This window comes from Lepidochelys kempii, chromosome 1, assembly GCF_965140265.1.
Source record: "Lepidochelys kempii isolate rLepKem1 chromosome 1, rLepKem1.hap2, whole genome shotgun sequence".
Taxonomy (NCBI): domain Eukaryota; kingdom Metazoa; phylum Chordata; order Testudines; family Cheloniidae; genus Lepidochelys; species Lepidochelys kempii.
In genome coordinates, this window is record NC_133256.1 from 243,894,403 (window position 1) to 243,913,925 (window position 19,523).

The 19,523-nt window shown below is 42.3% G+C and overlaps 1 protein-coding gene and 1 long non-coding RNA gene across 6 annotated transcripts in view; one reads left to right on the forward strand and one right to left on the reverse strand.

The window, feature by feature from the left end:
• Positions 1 to 9,684, reverse strand: part of LOC140902114 (uncharacterized) — a 38,059-nt gene extending 28,375 nt beyond the window's left edge. For 4 of the 5 annotated variants that reach the window (XR_012156008.1, XR_012156011.1, XR_012156007.1 and 1 more), the window contains exons 1-4: positions 9,169 to 9,684; positions 4,589 to 4,725; positions 1,902 to 1,951; positions 1,126 to 1,212 (exon numbers count right to left, since the gene is read on the reverse strand). This is a non-coding gene — a long non-coding RNA (uncharacterized lncRNA). Of the gene's footprint in view, positions 1 to 1,125; positions 1,213 to 1,901; positions 1,964 to 4,588; positions 4,726 to 9,168 lie in introns of all 5 variants that reach the window. The other variant, XR_012156009.1, reaches the window with a different exon arrangement.
• Positions 9,291 to 19,523, forward strand: part of FGD4 (FYVE, RhoGEF and PH domain containing 4) — a 186,309-nt gene continuing 176,076 nt past the window's right edge. Inside the window, exon 1 of the mRNA XM_073321777.1 lies at positions 9,291 to 9,706. Within this exon, the coding sequence (XP_073177878.1) occupies positions 9,553 to 9,706 (154 nt within the window). The 5' untranslated portion in view covers positions 9,291 to 9,552. The remainder of the gene's footprint in view (positions 9,707 to 19,523) is intronic.

Sequence of the window (19,523 nt, forward strand, 5' to 3'; positions counted from 1 at the left end):
TGCATTATAAGTTGGATAATTTGTGACCGCTTTCATGCTTAGGGTCTGATCAAAAGCCTTCAGTGGGCTTCAGATCGGGGTCCTAAACCATGACTGTGCAATCTGATCAACATAGGTCCCTGTGTTGTTGCAGAGCCCCATTAACTTCAGTATGGGCGCAGGGGTCCACCTGTGCGGATCAGATTGCAGCATTGGGGTCAGACTATTGAACATCTAATGCATTTCAAAAAGCAGTTGATGAATGATTCAAAGATTAATGTAAATAACTGAGTTGTCACAAACTGCAGTCATGCAACCTATGGAGCTGGAAGGTACATCAATCCATTGCACACAAATATCAGCAATCTCAGTGAAGCCCAATGTCACTGAAAAGAAAATGCTTTAATAAGTACCACTCCTGCTATAAAAAGTGTCTTATATCTAAGCACAATGCCAATTAATAACATATTTCTCTTGTCATCTTCTAACACTCTACACACATGAATTTATCATCGCAACATCCCTAGAAGCAGGTATTATGTCTCTCACAGATGGAAAAACTGAGGCCGAGAGGTTGAAGAGACACCATCAACTTTGAAAAATAAATCAGAAAAATTAGCTAAAATTAAGTTAAGGTACCACACTTTCTCCCTGAATCCCATTATCTATATTGGAGGTTCTACCATCATTTTCCTATTTTAATTTTTTTCTCTTCCCTGTTACTATGTGAAGGACACACAAATTACAGGGGAAACTGACTGACTGAGCAGGAGATTCTCAAAAAGAGCACACTGCCAAAACAGAGGAAAAGATTTCTCCCCCTCCAATGTCAGTCACAGTAAACTTGGTACTTGTAACAACAGTAAGTTTAAAAACAAATTCAGTCAGAAGTGTGATTTTTTTTAATATATATTCAAAGCATTTAAGCATTTTGTCCACAGCCCCAGAAGTGAATCTGTATCAGAGGTGGGACTGGAATTTTGGAGCTCTTGTACCCCAGTCCTAGGCTCAGACCAGATCATCTTACACTGCTAGGCTTATGCATGTTCATGCTTGCATATAAAAGTTTTCATCACGCCACATTTCCATATGACAAAGGCACACCCATTTGCAATGTATAAAGCTTTGAAATAATCAGATACATACCATTTCCAGAAAGTATGGTTTCCAAAATTAGAGAGAGAGTCAGGCATATAGAGGGGAAAGTCTGGCTGTCAGTGAGCTATGTTTCTCCTAAAATAAGTAAATAAATAAAGTAAAAATAATCATGCTATTTTTAAATGCTGAATGCAAGTAATAAAGCAGGGATAGGAGCAGCTCTTGCAGTATCCTCACAACTTCTCCTCCAAATAATCAAATCTCAGTTCATACACATCTAGTCAATCCATGGAACATGGGTGAGAATGAAAGGAACAAAAACAAGGATGGATGAGATTCCATAAGAAGATTTTTGTAAACACTGCAGCTGCTTTAAAATCACTATATTAAGTCACTACCAATTATTAATACCAATGTCAAACTTTATGCACAGGTACCATGCACCTCATTAAGAGAGATGCTAGGTATCTGACAGCTCTGTCGTATAGAGAATGAACAAAGGTGCATAAGGGCTGCTGTGTCAGAAAGAGAACTGCCAGCAGAACAAAGAAATAAAGTTACAACAGGGTTGTGACCATGACATTTCTTCCAGAATTTCTGTCTAATTAATGATGGGTTTTCTTTTACAAACAATTTGATCAGCTTGACGCTCTTTTAGTAACTTAGAGGAGAAGGAGATAAAAACCTCCACCCTGGTATTTGTAAAGTACACATTCAAAACATTTTGTTCTATTATTTAGTGAGGTTTCTATGCATACACCATTTTTATTACATTATGTATATAGCATTGCACATGTGCATGTACCTTTAAACACAGTACCTACCCCAGGGAGTTTTTTCATGCTCTCTGTAGGTATTGGTCTGTAAAGACAAACTAGGGTAGAGGCTGGGATTAGTTAGAGGACAAAACAAGGGAAAAGAGCAAGAGAGACAGCATTTAGTTTTTATAGTTACACGTTTCCATATGGTTTTTTCTCCTCCTCCTCCCCTGCAATATGGTGTCAACAGAAAATTGTTGGAAAGTTATGGGAGCATTCTTTTCTCTTTCCCCCTTCCCTCCACCTACGGGGCCTTATTGAAAGTCCATTGAACTCAAAGTAATGAATCCCAATGTAATAAATAACTTCAAGAGGACATTGGCACAGAACAGTAGGGTCCAACCATGGGACGAGAAAATGGATCCTTACATAATAACTTGTAATATCTATGGGACATAGGCTGTCTTATGATGTATAAACCTAGCTCTTAGTGTTGTTGTGGGAGTACCACATCCATATTCAAAGACAGAATTCAACCCTAGTATTATATAGAATAGTATACTATTAACTAGGGCTGTCAAGTGATTAAAAAAATTAATCATGATTAATCAAGTGGTTAAAAAAATTGCACTGTTAATAATAGAATACCATTTATTTAAATATTTTGGATGTTTTCTACATTTTCAAATATATTGATTTCAATTACAACACAAAATACAAAGTGTACAGTGCTCACTTTATTTTTATTACAAATATTTGCACTGAAAAAAACAAAAGAAATAGTATTTTTCAATTCACCTAATACAAATACTATAGTGAAATCTCTTTATCATGAAAGTTGAACTTACAAATGTAGAATTATGTACAAAAATAACTGCATTCAAAAATAAAACAATGTAAAACTTTAGAACCTACAAGTCCACTCAGTCCTACTTCAGCCAATTGCTCAGACAAACAAGTTTGGTTACAGTTTGAAGGAGATAATGCTGCCCACTTCTTGTTTACAATGTCACCTGAAAGTGAGAACAGGCATTCGCATGGCATTGTTTTAGCCGGCGTCACAAGATATTTATGTGCCAGATTCGCTAAAGATTCATATGCCCCTTCATGCTTCAACCACCATTCCAGAAGACATGCGTCCGTGCTGATAATGGGTTCTGCTCGATAATGATCCAAAGCAAAGCCGACTGATGCATGTTCATTTTCATCATCGAATCAGATGCCACCAGCAGAAGGTTGATTTTCTTTTTTGGTGGTTCAAGTTCTGTAGTTTCCGCATCAGAGTGTTGCTCCTTTAAGACATCTGAAAGCATTTTCCACACCTTGTCCCTCTCAGACTTTGACCGGCACTTCAGATGCTTAAAAGTTGGGTTGAGTGCTGTAGCTATTTTTAGAAATCTCACATTTTTACCTTCTTTGCTTTTTGTCAAATCTGCTATGAGAGTGTTCTGAAAATGAACATATGCTGGGTCATCATTCGAGACTGCTGTAACACGAAATATATGGGAGAATGTGGGTAAAACAGAACAGGAGACATACAATTCTCCCCCAAGGAGTTCAGTCACAAATTTAATTAATGCATTATTTTTTAACAAGCATCATCAGCATGGCAGCATGTCCTCTGGAATGGTGGCCGAAGCATGAAGGGGCATATGAATGTTTAGCATATCTGGCATGCAAATACCTTGCAACGCCAGCTGCAAAAGTGACATGTGAATGCCTGTTCTCACTTCCAGGTGACATTGTAAATAAGAAGCAGGAAGCATTATCTCCTGTAAATGTAAATAAACTTGTTTGTCTTAGCAACTGGCTGAACAAGAAGTAGGACTGAATTGACTTGTAGGCTCTAAAGTTTTACATTGTTATGTTCCAAAAACAAAAAAATCTACATTTGTAAGTTACACTTTCAGGATAAAGAGATTGCACTACAATACTTGTATGAGGTGAATTGAAAAATACTATTTCTTTTGTTTATCATTTTTACAGTGCAAATATTTGTAATAAAAATAATAATAATATAAAGTGAGCTCTGTACACTTTGTATTCTGTGTTGTAATAGAAATCAATATATTTGAAAATGTAGAAAAACATCCAAAAATATTTAATAAATTTCAATTGGTATTCTATTGTTTAACAATGCAATTAATCGCGATTAATTTTTTTAATCAGTTAATTTTTTTGAGTTAATCTTTGAGTTAACCGATTAATCGACAGCCCTAGTATTAACACAAGCTTTCTAATAGTGAAGTCCACCTGATTCCAGGCTGTGATCTGACATAAAGCTAAAGATTTGGCCATAATTATGAAAAGTGGCTAGTGATTTTAGGTGTTTAACTTGAGATCCCACTAACAGGCCCTAATTTTCATAATGTGCTGAGCACCCACTGTCTGAAAATCAGACCCCTTTGTCTCAAATTGTGCATCCAAAATCACTAATCGTTTTAAAAAATCTTTGCTTTTGGAGTTGCTGCTAGCTCTCATTGCAAAAGGAGCAGAAAGGGGGCTGGGGGATGGTATTTTCCCTAATTTAGGATTCTCTCCTTCTGTTCCAATTTATGAACATGACTCTGTGAAAGTTTGCCTTCACCTGAAGTTAATCTGTATCAAAGACAAATGCATTGATGGTATCTACATGTCAGATTTAATTGGGGATGGGACTTCATTAAACTGGGAGTGATGATGAAGAATATTCGGAGACTTTTAAAACGAATATGGAACTTTGATAAATGAGAATGCCATCCTGCAAGTCTTACCTAGTCAAACTGATTAGCAATAATTACTTCCTCCAAGCAGAAATCTTTCAATAACAATATGGAGTAATCAGTACAGTCTTTCTCAACACGATTTCAGTAAAGCATAACCATATGAACAGAATGGACCAGATGCGACTCTGTGGAAGAAAAATGTGTTTAAGATGAAAACAGCAGTAGAGACCAATGTGCTATGAGGGCAGGAATGCTTCATCGAGATGATGTGCTTCAATTGTGTGCATACATGTAGTAAAAAAACAAGCACAGCATTGCAACAGTCAGCATTCAACCTGTAGTCTTCCTTGTGGTAAAGAAGAGAGGAATTGGTTGTGATGAATATAATGATGATTCTTTGTTAAGGTTGCTGGACTCTGACTAGACCCTATAGTTCTCCAGGTCCCTAACAGCCACTTCTTTTTAATGTCATCACACAGGATCTACCTAATTCCTGGCCTGGAATTCTTAGTCATGGCAAGGACTGCTAACTATACTGCAAACCAAGCCACATCCCTGGGGCTTTATTCAAACTTTTATCCTCCATCATTCAAGGAGTCTCAGTCCACCTTCAAAGCATAACTGCACTTGCTAATCATTCTTGTATATACCTGACAGTGCACAAGGTTCTGAATTTGGCAATATGTAAACCACATTTCTGCTGATGTTGTAATACAGAGTCCAAAGGCTAACAAGAGAGATTATTTCACATTGGATTATTCAAGACGGTACTTGTCACACCCCACAAACATGGTCAAACAGTATGAAATAGGAAATCTAGCTAAAGCATTAGGAGCAGTGTGGCATTTTGAACCTTGGAATATGAGGGACTAGCATAGATTTTTGTCCCAACAGTTGTCTCCTCACCTTTCAGTGCCTCAATATTACACAAATAGGATACTTTAAACAGTGGATTATGTGGTTTGACATGACAGTTATGTGTGGCAATATTATGCTGTCGGGGTTGCAGTACTGTGTGGTACTCATCAATGAAGAGAGAAGCATGATGCGCCTATGATTTTTGACTCATGATTCCTACCAACCCTTTTTCACACTTAGATTAAGCTATTTTCATTCTCTTGCACTACTCACACATGGTGGTGTAATTGGTTCAACTCCCAAGTCAGCATAGCTCCATTAGTGCTGTCTCCCACCCGTTCCCCTGCTTTTAACTGCACTGGGCCACTCTAGCCCCTGTCCAGTCCCAGGATCAGGGAGCTGCAACTTCTCCCCTCCTGAACTGAGCCCATCTGCTATTAAGTGGCGTTGAGGATTGAGGTCACGGTCACTGTCTGCTATTCACTAATTCAAGAACCTGAAGTCCACCAGCATATGTCTCGGTTTCACACACCATCCTCAACTGCTAGATTTTGCATTGCTTTCTGATTTAACTGATATGTATATAAAATATCTTTCTACTTGCATGGCTCTCAAAGGCCTACCCTGCAGATACCCTGTGTGGAGGACTTCTGCTGCCATCAGAGGTTTTTCATAAGGAATGTGCAACAGAGTGCATGAGATCAAAGATGTTTGGTCTGATCAGTAAATCTAGTCCAGCAGTTCTCAAACTGTGAGTTGAGACCCCAAAGTGGGTCAACCAGGTCTTAATGGGGTCGCCAGGGCTGGCTTAGACTTGCTGGAGCTCAGGGCCAAAGCCCAAGCCTGAGGGCTTCAGCCCTGGGTGGCAGGGCTCAGGTTACAGGCCCCCTGCCTGGGGCTGAAGCCTTTGGGCTTCAGCCTTGGCCCCCCAGCCTGGGGAGGTGGGGCTTTGGCTTTGCGCCCCCCCTTCCCTCCAGGTGGCAGAGCTTGGGCAGGCTCAGGCTTCAGTCCCCCCTCCTGGGGTCCTGTAGTAATTTTTGTTCTTAGAAGGGGATCATGGTGCAAAGAAGTTTGAGAAACCCTGATCTAATCTATTTTTTGATATATCTACTTTTACTCTGTATATTTCCCCTTGGCTGGTCAGATTGTTGGTTCCACAGCATTCTGTTCAAAGGTCAGAATATATGACCAATGTGGCACCCAAATCTCTCAGCAGGATTTGGCTTGGCTGGCTACATATTTGACTATGGATTTTGTACACGGAGGATTCCATTTTGGTTTTACTATATATTGCTTGGGATTGTCAGTCCCCAAAAATAAATATTTATGAAATAATTTTTTTTTTAAAATAAGAGACACCCAACAGGCCTGATATTAAGTTGTAGGAAACTCACTGGCCTGCCAGTCAAACAAATGCTCTGACATAATGATTAGCCTACAAATCTGCAGTCCCCACAGGGTGAAGGAAAAGGATCTTTGTGCTGTAAGAATTTGTAAAACTTGATATTAAAGAATTACAAGAATTATCCTATTTGGTATTGCTGCAACATAAGGATTTAAATATTGAAAAGTGGCCAGCGATTTGGGGTATCTCAGTTTTTGGGCAGCAAGCTTTTCCATGCTCCACACAGAGATTTCTTAAACAAACTGCAACCCTTACAGTGGTCATTTTTATTTTAGTTCCTGAAGTGTTGGCTGTGGTTTTGTTTTTTTAACTGGGACAAGCTTTGATTTGTTTTTTTCAAACTTTGAGATACCTTAATGGGGGTTGATTTTCAGACCTCTGGATCTTAAAAATCACACCCCTGTAAAGTACTGAGCTGGGATCCAAACAAATCGCCAGTTTCTTTGGAAAATTTAGGGTAGAGCAATGACTGGCTTATACACAGTGAGGTGTTTGATGTGCCCTTAGGATCCCTTATTAAAATTGCACATATAGCTAGACGGGATACTAGGGTGACTTTCCTTATTCCAGTGGAGGCACTCCCTCTCTGGATACTGCTGAGTCATCCCTGACAGAGATTACAGTCTAGATTTTTATGTGGCCGCTATTATTGTGTTATCTGAGCATGTGACAGTCTCACACACACCTCATTTCAAATTACTCAAGCAACACTTTGTTCTATCAGCACTATGCTCTGCATATTTTCCATAAGCAAACATACACATTTCCAGTAAAGGGTACTAATGTATATTTGTATAGTTGTTTAAATGGGAATGTATATCTCAAGTTAAGAGAAAAAAATTAATTCTTGGATATATTCCTGATACCTGGAAGTTACCTGCTAACAAGGCAGCATAGGGCCAACATGCAGCTTTGGTCACTAAAAAAATAATCCTGCAAAAATGGAAAAGTCAATCCCCACCAAATACTGATGCCTGGCTCAGTGATACAGCTGACCCAGATGGGCTCTCCACAGAAAGGGAATGCCTGAAACATTCAAAGCAATTTGGGGTGACTTTTGAGAGATCTATGATGAATGTAGACCCTGAAGATAGATATGTCACTTCCCCTTCACTCCCTTTATCCTAACCCTCTTCATTTACTTTGGATACTATGATGAATCTGGTAGTTTGGTTGCTGTATTTGGACAAATTAATACAAATTATAAACAAATATATAAAAATATCTGGTGGGGTGACCTGGTAAGGCTCATTTCTAATAGACATGGAGAAATCTTTGAAGGAGTGGCATCAGAAATAAGTGGTGAGGGGGCGAAGGCAGTTTGTGGGGAAAGCAGAGTCTGCCTGGTGAGAAGGATCTGTTTGGGGATGGAAAGGTGGGGAGAGGATTGGAATCCTTGGGTATGGGAGAACTCCTCCATTTGCCTCTCCCTGCTGCCTAAGGGGTCTGCTGGAGCAAATTGGTCATTATTTCTTCTCACTTGCCAGGGCTTCTTTGAGCTCCCCCAGGCAGGGATCTATCTGTTCTCACCAGGAGGCTTGATTACCCAGACTCTCAATAGCTGTCGCTCAGGAAAGCTCATGCTCAAATAAATTGGTTAGTCTCTAAGGTGCCACAAGTCCTCCTTTTCTTTTTGCGAATACAGACTAACACGGCTGCTACTCTGAAAAATATATCGGATAGGTTTCAAATGGTCTGAGAGCTTCCCAATCCACTGAATGCTAGCGTGTGGGTACCTGCATGTTCATGCATGCTTATTCTGTGCTCTCTAGCGAAGCCATCGCATCAGCAGAGAGAGAGGAACAGGCAAGTCCAGGAAGCAGAAGATAAATCAGGAGGAACGGAAGCCGATACAAGCTCCTGCCCCTGCTTCTCCGTCCTGCGGGTGGGAGCTTTGCGGAGTTGTAGCCGGGAGGAAGGAGGCATTTGTCTTTTTGCCTCTTGGTGCGCTAGCGGAGGGGAGGTTTGGAGACTAGCGGAGTCTGGAAGTTAGCTGACAGCAAATCAAGGGCACTTGTGTTTACCAGCTGGAGGATCAAAGGTTTTACCTGAGCAGGGTGCGTGCCGTGTGTGGGGGCAGGTGGCACGGCAGCTGCAGAAACACTGGGCTAGTGCTGCGGGAAAGGAGAAGGGGGCGGAGAGTTCAAGGCAGGTACTGAGAGACTGGCAGTTGCCTGAGTGCATCCAAAAGTTGGGGGTGGGGAGGATCCGACGTGCGGGGTGTGTCGGACGCGGGAGGGGGCAAGCGGGGCTGCCGAGAAGTTGCTGGCGGAGGGGGAGGAGCTGCAGAGTTTCCATAGCGGGGTGGGTGGAAGCGGGTTGATTGCCTCCCAGGGGGAGGGCGCTGAGCGCAGGCAGGACTCACCTGACAGGTGCAGGAGGGAGGAGGAGTTACAAAGCCTGGGCAGGGCGGCGCCACCGGGGCTGGTGCAGGGGGCGCCTGGGGTCCAAGGCCAGCGGGAGCTGCAGTGCAGGGACGGGGCGGGCTTTGCTGGGGAGGGTCCCAGCGCCGCTGGCTTCCTTCCAGCCCGGCCTCCGCAGCGCTCCAGGGCTGCTGAGCCGCAGCTTGGCGGCTCTTCTCGGCGGGCGGGGGAGGCGCCGTCGGCACCGAGCCCCGCGCCCGGGCAGCAGCAGCAGCAGCCGCCGCAGCCGCAGCCCCTCTGCGCGAGCCGGTGCGATGCGAGCCCCGCTGTGCCCGGAGCGCTGAGCAGCGAGGGCGCGCCAGCTGCCGCCTCCGGGCCCCGGCAGGATGAGCAGAGCGGAGAGCGCTAACTTCAGGCGCATGGCGATCCGGAGGAAATCCAGCCCGACCCTGCGCAGCTCGGCCCTGGTCTTTGCTGCCCCCGCTGCAGGAGGCAGGTTCCGCCCGCCGCCGGGAGAGGAGGCTCGGGAGGAAGCAGCAGGTAACAACCCGCGCGCCTCCCGGTTTTCTCCCCCCCCCCCCCCCCCCCCCGGCGCTGAGCCTGGCCAGCCCGCCCGGCCGCCTCCGCTCTCCGGCCCGGGGTCTCCGTCCGCACCGGCTGCCTGAGCGCGGGGGAGCCTGTCAAACTGCGTACGCTTTGGAGTGGCGGTGTGTGGGGCCCAGGAGACTAGACAAGGGGGTGGGGAGTGAGGTAACCTCTCCTGCGGGACCAACCGCTGTTGGTGAGCGACCCAAGCGTTCCAGTTCACACAGAGCTCTTCAGGTCTGGCGCCAAAGCTTGCCTCTCTCCTCAGTAGAAGCTGGTCCAGGAAAAGATATTCCCTCCCCCCCCACCCCCCTTCTCTCAGGTTTGGAATGTCTCCTTGATGGCAAGCAGTTTGGGGCAGGGCCTTTTTATTCTGTTTGTACAGTGCCTAGCACAATGGGGTTCAAGACTAGGACTCCAAAGGGCTAGGCCAGGGGTTCTCAAACTGGGGGTTGTGAGGTTATTCGATATGGAGGGGTTGAGAGCAGTCAGCTTGCACCCCAAAACCCTGCTTTGCATTCAGCATTTATCATGGTGTTAAATATATTAAAAAGTGTTTTTAATTTATAAGGTGAGGGGGTCACATTCAGTCTTCCTCTGTGAAAGGAGTCACCAGTACAAAAGTTTGAGAACCACTGGGCTAGGGTAGTACCAATAACTAATAAAAATGGAAACACACAAGCAAAAGCATCTTTTGCCGAATAGCAAGACTTCAGAATGGCTCTGACTTTACAGGGACTAATGCATCCCTCCTGGTGAAGCTGGAATTTTGGCCATTGGGTCAATAACATAATACAATAATATCTTTAAATGTTTCTATCATGTCATAACTAACACTGTTGGGTGTTAATAACTTTTTACTCTGGTTTTGGTGGTGTTTTGCTCTGTTCGGGCAATGAAAGTAGATTAGGTATTTTCTCTCTGGACGTCTCAATCGTTGGCATAAGGATGTTTTGTTTGCTTTTAAAATTCTCTTTGGGGTAAAAAAAAATCTTAAGTGTTTCTCCCCCTTCAACCCCCCTCCCCCAAAGTGCTTGTTTCTGCAAGAACTAATTTTTGAGGTTCAAAATTGAGTTGTCTGGGCCAAGTGTGTGCAGGTCCGGGTTAGTGAGTCTGTGCAAAAGTGTCTGGAGTGGAACTAAGAAAAGACTATGGAAAAAATAGCACCATCATACTACACAGATATGCTCCATGTGTGCATTCAGTGCTGTCTGACTTTCTAGTGACAATTTTTTATTGGATTCTCTGTTATCTCTGCAGAGCCAACATAGCTATAACAAAATGATCTGGGGATTCTATTTCATCTCATGCCTTCTGAATAGGCTTATTTATTAAATTTCCATCAGTCACACCTGTGCAGTTAAGGGGGGGGAGGGGCGTTACACAGGTGTCAATTAAGCTTGCAGAACCTTTATTACTGGTGGTGATTTGGGGGGATAGAAGGGAGCCAACTTGGCTCTGAGAGCCCAGTCTGAACGTGCTGGGCTTGCAGGTTGAAAAAAGACTCTTGTATTTTGAGCGCATCTGACATGGAAACTGTAGAAGCAGTAAACATGAGACTCCATCCTTGGTAATACTTCTACTATGTCTCGCTTTTCAGAGCACTACTCCTTGGAAGGAAGGAAGGAAGGAAGGAAAAAACTCACCTGTCGTGGATAAGCAACAAACTCCGTGTATTAATTTGCTGTTTGACACAAATTCAGGCTTGAAATGCCAGCTGCCACCCCCTAAATTTAAAGCACAGTGTTAAAGGGAAACTGTCAACTCAGATTTGCCTGCACGTGTGAACCTCATACGAACAAACTTTTTATAAAACTCATGATCAGTGACAGTGGCTGCGCTGGAAGTTTAAGAAGTTGTTTATGAGTAGGTTGATATGATATGCTAGTGCTCTTGCTACTGCTACCAGAGAAGGATATTGTTGGGTGTCTTTGTTTTTGTTTTAAAGCCTTTAACCCTCCTCTTTCCGTTTACTTGAAGGATTTTCCATAGGGCTTCTGTAGTGGGAGGGGAATTTTCATATTATATAGTGTAGTGGTGAGGACATGAGTAGTAACTCTTCTGCTCCTCCAAATGAGCAGCTAACTCTGTCCCAGTGGCTGTCGTTTCCTTTGCAGTTTCACTAACCCTCTGCAATTACCCTCTTTCTCACTACACTCTTGGATTAGTATCCCATCCTTCCCACCAGTTGTTCCTTACACAACATACATAGTATGAAGGAAACACATGAACACAGTAATCATGTTGACTGACTATATACATGCAAGGCCTTGCTATACATTCACACACCTCTACTCTGGTAGCTTCTGAAACATAAAGGACCATGAGAGCCCCTAGGGAGATCACAAACTATTTGAGAATTAAAACGAGGAGTACTTGTGGCACCTTAGAGACACACAAATTTATGTGGGCATAAGCTTTCATGGGCTAAAGTCCACTTCATCTGCTGCACTGATTATCACTACAAAAGGTTTTTTTCTCCTGCTGATAATAGCCCACCTTAATTAATTTGTCTCATTACAGTTGGTGTGGCAACAACCATTTTTTCATGTTCTCTGTGTGTGTGAGAAAATCTCTATATATTCCTAGTGTATTTTCCACTGCATGCATGTGATGAAGTGGGTTTTAGCCCACGGAAGCTCATGCCCAAATACATTGGTTAGTCTCTAAGGTGCCAAAGTACTCGTGGTTTTTTTTTTTTTTTCTGATACAGACTAACATGGCTACCACTCTGAAACCTATTTAAGAATTACTGCTTGATTCCTATACGCTGTAATATCATACATAAAAAAACTTTAATTTCTTCTTAATTTCTTGTAGTGTTCGATGATTATGGGGATGCTTACGTTTAAAAGGGCTGTATGTTACATCTATAGTGGCCAAATAGGAAGGTCCCTACCCAAAGGAGCTACTCTCCAAATAGACATGGAGAAGTCGAGATGGGGATGGGAATCCAGAACGATGTGACTAAGTGGTGGTGATCAGTGTTCCTCTTGTAGTTTGTGGGTCTTTCGTTTTCACTTACTACAACATTTCAGTGGGGAGAGGTGGGTTAAGAAGCCTTGTGTTAGAAGCAAGTTTTTACTGGGAGAAATTTGAAGCAGAAGAGGACAGACAAGGTGAATGAGGTCAGAAAGGGAATTACAGGTGTAGGGAACCATATACAACTGCTACTCTAACCTACTGCCTCAGTCTGCACCTTATGCGTGATGCTGTTAAGATGAATGCATTATACCTTTTCCATGGTGACACTGTGTTGCAGTCGTAGGACATTGTTCACTGCAGCACTGAGTAAATGGAGAAACTGAATAGTGATGGGGGGCTAACATTTTTACTTGAGCAAGAATAATATCAAAATTCAAGGAGAGAATAATAATGCATCAAATATATAGAGCACTTCCTATTCAGGTTACTTCCCAAATGCAGTCCACACAACATCCTTGTATTAAGGACATCTTCATTTACAGGTAGGGAAGTGGAGACACAGGTTACATTGACATACCCAAGGCAACAAAGGATGTTAGATCCTATCTTGCAGTTAGCCACCTATGCAACCACACCAGTGTAAGCCCCTAGATGAAGTCTGTTCTTCCTATGACTGTATCATAAGACCACACCAATTAAATGAACAGCCAGTTTGATTTATTTTCATTATCACTTGGGAAATTTTCTCCTTTTAATCTTGCCCAGGGAAAAGTGACTCAGACTAGCTCCTGTTCTGAAAACATACACTTTAGCCTTCAGGCACAACATTAATGCATTGTAAAGCTGGATGTTGGCATAATGGGAAGGGTGCCAGATCTTGTGCAGTTTATATTTCATAAACTGCACATTGGACCTTGAGGAAACCTCCCAACCTAACTGCATTCTGTCAGGTATTGTGTGCATTGAATCATAAAAAATATTGAAATATTTGTCTCATGCTAGGCATTTGAAAATGTCAGCTATTTAGGTTACTACAAGGGGTCGGGAGCATTCTCACAACATTCGTAGCATCAGAAGTACTGTGTCTGGGTGTCAGACAAATGGAAAAACTACCCATGAGCTTGTATGGAAGACTATGAAGAGATTAGAGCAGATTTTAGACTTTTTGTAATCGGCTGGTATTTAAAAGCTCTTCATAAACTAGTAAGCTTTTTGTGTGTGGTTAGTGAGCAGACTCAGGAACTGAAGTAACCACTGTGCACTTAACGTCTCTTGCGCGGACCTGGATGTCAGAATTTGTTCATGTAGGGGACATTGTAGGTTATATCTAGTCTTTGGGAGACATATCATAGACTCTCTAATATATATATAGACAAGCAGTAAGTATTCCAGTTCAGTGTTGTGCACGGAAAAACAGCGCCTCTAATAGTCAAGCTCTCCTCCTCCCCACCCCCGTAAGGATTGTACTGCACATCAGCATTTAGTATAAGGTGAAATCCAGATGTGGGCTTTTAATACAAGACCTTCCAGCTTCTAGACAAATGTGCTACGAACTAAGCCACAGTAACTCATAATGATATGTTCAATGCCAATCTGATTATATTAAAAGTAAAGTGAAACCTGGCTTAAGTGACTACCCAAAGGACCAGTACAAATGATTTGCCAATTCATAGATACTAAGGTCAGAAGGGACCATTATGATCATCTAGTCCAACCTCCTGCGCAACGCAGGCCACAGAATCTCACTCATCCGCTCCTGCAAAAAACCTCTCACCTATGTCTGAGCTATTGAAGTCCTCAAATCGTGGTTTAAAGACTTCAAGGAGCAGAGAATCCTCCAGCAAGTGACCCGTGCCCCATGCTAGAGAGGAAGGTGAAAAACCTCCAGGGCCTCTTCCAATCTGCCCTGGAAGAAAATTCCTTCTTGACCCCAAATATGGCGATCAGCTAAACACGAGCATATGGGCAAGATTAGACGTTGACATTTAATGAAAAGCTGAATAAAATTATACTGGAAACTTAGAGATTTTAAAGGGGTGGCTGCAAATTGCAGGGCATGTGATTTTCACCAGTGGTTCTCAATATTTTTGGGCTCAAAACCCATTTGTAAATGTTGATGGCTGTCAGGACCCAGTAAACAGACCTTGGGGATGCCCAGTATGGTGGCAGGCCCTAGGGGGTGTTTGCAGAGCCCAGTCCACGCTCACCCTGCAGTGGTGACTTCTCTGGTTCCAGTCCCACATAGGTGGCCGGTCTTGACTCCGTGCTCTGGGTGTTGCAACCTGGTGCGTGTGGCTTGCAGCGTCACTCATGCAAATTAGGCCCAGCTGGCCCCCTGGAGCCAATCCCAGCCAGCCCCACTGGACTGGAGCCATGGACCTTTTGACATGTTCTGGGGACCTAATTTTGGGTCACAGCCTATGTGTTGAGAAACCCTGGCCTGTAGAAATCTGGTTAATCACAGATTATGAAGAGCATAGCTAAAGGCTTGTCTTCGCTGCAGAGTTAACTTGAGCTAGAACTCTAGTGTTGCTCCTAACTTGAGTCCCAACCACACAAGCAAACATTTAAGTGTAGTGGTGCTTTTCATTTGAGTTGGCTGGCCTATCAGAGGACATAGGCTATGGCTCAAGTTCACAGAACCATCAGTTTCTGATCCAGTCACTCTGTGCAGTCTGAGTGTAATATTGTAGTGTGGCTACTCTCAATCAAGGTAGGGTAACTTGAGAGGATTCATTTGAGTGTAGATAACTCAAGACGTTGCTCAAAGCACACAGATCAGTGATTGTTTACTGTCATCAATGGCTTTTTCCCTTTCATACATAAATGTGAACTCTTTCCTCTAAAAATTGAATGTGGTGCTTTTTTTGTTTTCTTTTTTTTTATTAAGGTCTGGTGGGGAGGAGGGCCAATTATGCGTAGCATGTGCTTATTTTGGTTCTCTTCCTTTAAATAAAAAATTACTGGATCACCTCTGCCCCACTTACCTCCCCATGGTATAGGATTGCCTGCCAGGCTCTTACACGTTAGCAGTGTTAGATGCTGCAGTATCGTGTTATATCCCTGTCTTGCTCTTTCAGAGAACTGAGGTGACCTGCATTCCGTACAGTATTGCTGCAGAAGGTATTTGCAAAGTCGAGCAGAAAAGACTGTGATTTCCCGCTGCTGCTGCTGTACCTTGGCTTGTCAAATGGATATGATCTCATGGGATTATTCAAATAATATTTTATGGGCTTTTTTTATATTTGTTACTTTTTGCAGGGGATGAAATAAAGGAGACTTCAGTGACATGCTGTGCAGTGCTTTAAGGGATGTCTGTGTTAAAACAGTGAATCAAATAGAGGCTGAGAACTCTGAACAAAATAAACAGTGCCCTGATTCTCTTTTCTGCCTGTGGAAATGAATAATTACCTTTGGGCATCCGCTCTCCTTGCTCCTGGGTGTAAGTCACCCGCTGCGTTACGGTTGATTGGACTGTAGTGATTGAATATCTGATTGCTATTTGATGTGTTCAGGGAAAACAAAAATGAGCATTAGTTAAAGCAGACAGCAATTACAGTACTGTATCTAGACACAGTGGAGACAATTGTGACCTAAAGCTTTCCATATATTGGACTTCCCTGGTATGCACAGGATTTTTCTTTTTTGGTTCTACATGAATTGTCCAACAAATTCTGATAGGTGTAATATCCAGAAAGAAGTTGGGGAGAACAGGGGGAGGTTCTCTTCAAAATATTTTCTCTCCAAAAAAATTTGAAGAATGTACAAGCAATTGTTTTACGGGAAATCATGCTGGAAATTTGGCTATACAATTTCCCAGTCTGCAGTTATTTTGCAGATTACCACCATGGACTAAATTCTGCTTCCAGATATATGTGCACATACCTCCCATAGAAGCAACGCAGAGTGTGAAGTTGCGTGAAAATAACAAAAATGCAGAATTTGGTATCCTAAGTCTTGGTGGTCCTGTCAGCACTACAGGCATCCAACTTTACTTAAAAACATCGATGCTATTGGAACCACCCTGACTGAATTTGATACATAGTCTGTCATTGGTATATATGGTACAGACGGCTTTTCTCAAACATTGTGTGCATATTTGTTTCCTGTTCGTTTTTTGTTTTTCAGCATTTAGGACTAAAATAACCAGAAGCTAACAGCAAAACACACTTTGGTTGATTAGGTTGTTTTTTTCCAAAAAAGAGAAAAAAAGGCCAGATGTGTCCATTATGATCATCTAATCTGACCTACTGCTTAATGCAGGCTGTAAAATTTCTCCTCTCCAACCCATAACGCTAACTTGTAGGAGAAAAAGGATTTGGCCCTTAATGAAGTCATTATCAATAAATCAGTGACTGGTTAGTAAGAGAGGGAGTTTTGCATCATGTCAAAATAATAAAAATATGCCTATTTAGCTGCTTCCTTTAGAATGTTTGGTAGAAGGCAGGAAATAGAGAGGCAATGGTGGTGGTGGTTCCTGAACTAGCTGCATGCCTACAATGTTGAAACTAGATCATGCATGTAAAACCCTGTTACTCTTCACTAATCCAATGTGCAGGCAACATGAGAAGTTTGGATGTTGCCAAAAAAAAAAGTGCATGGTTTGGAAAAATAAAAGGAACCTGCTCAGGAAGCATGTTGCTTTTGTGCTGTTACTACTACAGCACAAGTTCCCCAGGTCATTTGGAAAAGGCAAGCTATTGATGCAAAAGGAATGACTAATTTAGTCTCTAGTCAGTGATGTCCTTTTTCACGTGTTTGTTAACATGAGGTGTTCAAAACTGGTGTTGTCAAACTTATTCATGTTGTGGACCTCTTCTTAATAGTGCCTTGTGGAACACCTACCTCTCATTCCTGATCATGGACCACCTGCCCCCTGGCTTCTCAATCAAAATTCCGTTTACGATTATGCAACATTTGTATGCCAATAGGTGCAGGTAAACTTTTTCTGTATCTGTTCTCCCTGGCTAACAAGCATTGGTGTAATCCTTAATTAATGGTTGACCATTTTACTCACTGGACTCACCATATAACCTAAAACATGCACACAGCTAACAGAGGGATTTGGAAAAGGGAGGGGAAAACGCAGTTCAGCCAAACTTCAAAACCAAAATGAATGGCTCATTTTCCTTGTTTCAGTTTATCTAGAGTTCTAGATACCTCTCAACATTTAAGAATACTAGAAAATTTGAACAATTGATAGTATAATATTTGCATCAAATTATCAATTAAAAGTTTTGCAAGTAAGACTTTTTTTCCATGAAGGACATTACTCCCTATTTCACCCATTAGAGGTATGGCCATACTCCCAATGGTGGAAGTCTATAGTCTGTTCTGCAGTATGTTGGACTAGATGATCATAAATGGTCCCTTCTGCTCTTTAAAATATATGAATCTTTCTTTGTCTCCAAAGGGCACATAACAGGGATTCTTCTTGATCATATTTGTAGCTGTTCACATCTGTCTAATTCAAGCACTTATGTACAAACTGGCATACTTCTGACACCTGAAGACAAGAATACTGTTCAGAGCAGGCATGTGTAAAGTTGTACTTTGTCAGTAGTTCTAGGGAAACGGAGACAACATGTGAGTAAGCAGAAGAAATTCGAAGAGACTGTTAAATGTCCTCTTGAACTAGCTGTAGGCAAATGGTGTCTGTCTGAGGGCTTGTCTGTATGGAGAGTTAGTGTTTGGCAATTGGGTGTAAATCCACAACACTGTAGCATGCCACATGTTAACTGGCCACGTGGACCCTGCTACTATACGGTAAATATGTCAGTGTGCTACGGAACTTTTAGTGCGTGGTAGCAAGTACCACACAGCTAGCTAGTGTACAACAGGCTAAAGTGCTATCAATTTTCACTTCAGCTTGCCACTCACTAACTCTCTGCAGACATACCCTATCAGAGGAAGTGGCATTTTAAACAGTAGGTGGCTTTGGCAGCATAAACTACTGTTATGTTACTGTACAATGCACCCCCATGTTCCACTGGGGCTGGGCTATTCCCTTGTTGATGGCCCTATTTCCGGTACTCTGACCTGGTCCGCCTTCTGCTATAAAATGGGTGCTTTAATCCCATCCAAAGGTTACAGTCAGAAATAGAATTCATAAAACCAAATGGAATTAATAAATTTTATATATATGGATTGCCCCAAGTGTCAGTTTGTTAAAACAAAAACACTACTTGGGAGCAAGTTTAACTTAAAAAGAGAGTCTGGCTTCATGTTGCATGAAAAGGGCACATTAGGATGTTTTGTGGTGGAATAACCTTCTAATCTTTTGTCTGTGCTTAAAATGCCACAGTTCTCTATGCAGTATGTGACACTTCAGCAGGACCCAAGTAAGTGACTATGAAGCCAAAAATAGTTCATTAAAGATTGGTTTAATGTGAGTAGGAAATGGATCATTGTGGCTAATGACACTAGCATAACTGGCATTTGTGGGCCAGTAAGCCATTGTTGCAGAAAGCTAAACTGTTATAGATTTAAACAAGTTCTCTTGAGGTTTAAGGGTAACTGTATTAGGTAAGTTTTTCCCCAGCGACATTTTTCAGTTGGTTCCATCTATACCACTTTTATTTTCAAATGGATACACTTTACATTTCCTTTACTGTTTCATCATACAGCCCGCCACAGAGGTATTTCAGGTCCATCTAGAAGTGCAGAGTCCTTTTCAACTCTAACCAGTTGCATCCGATGAAGTGAGCTGTAGCTGTAGCTCACGAAAGCTTATGCTCAAATAAATTGGTTAGTCTCTAAGGTGCCACAAGGACTCCTCTTCTTTTTGCAAATACAGACTAACACGGCTGCTACTCTGAAACCAGTCTACCACAGGGTCAGTGGTATT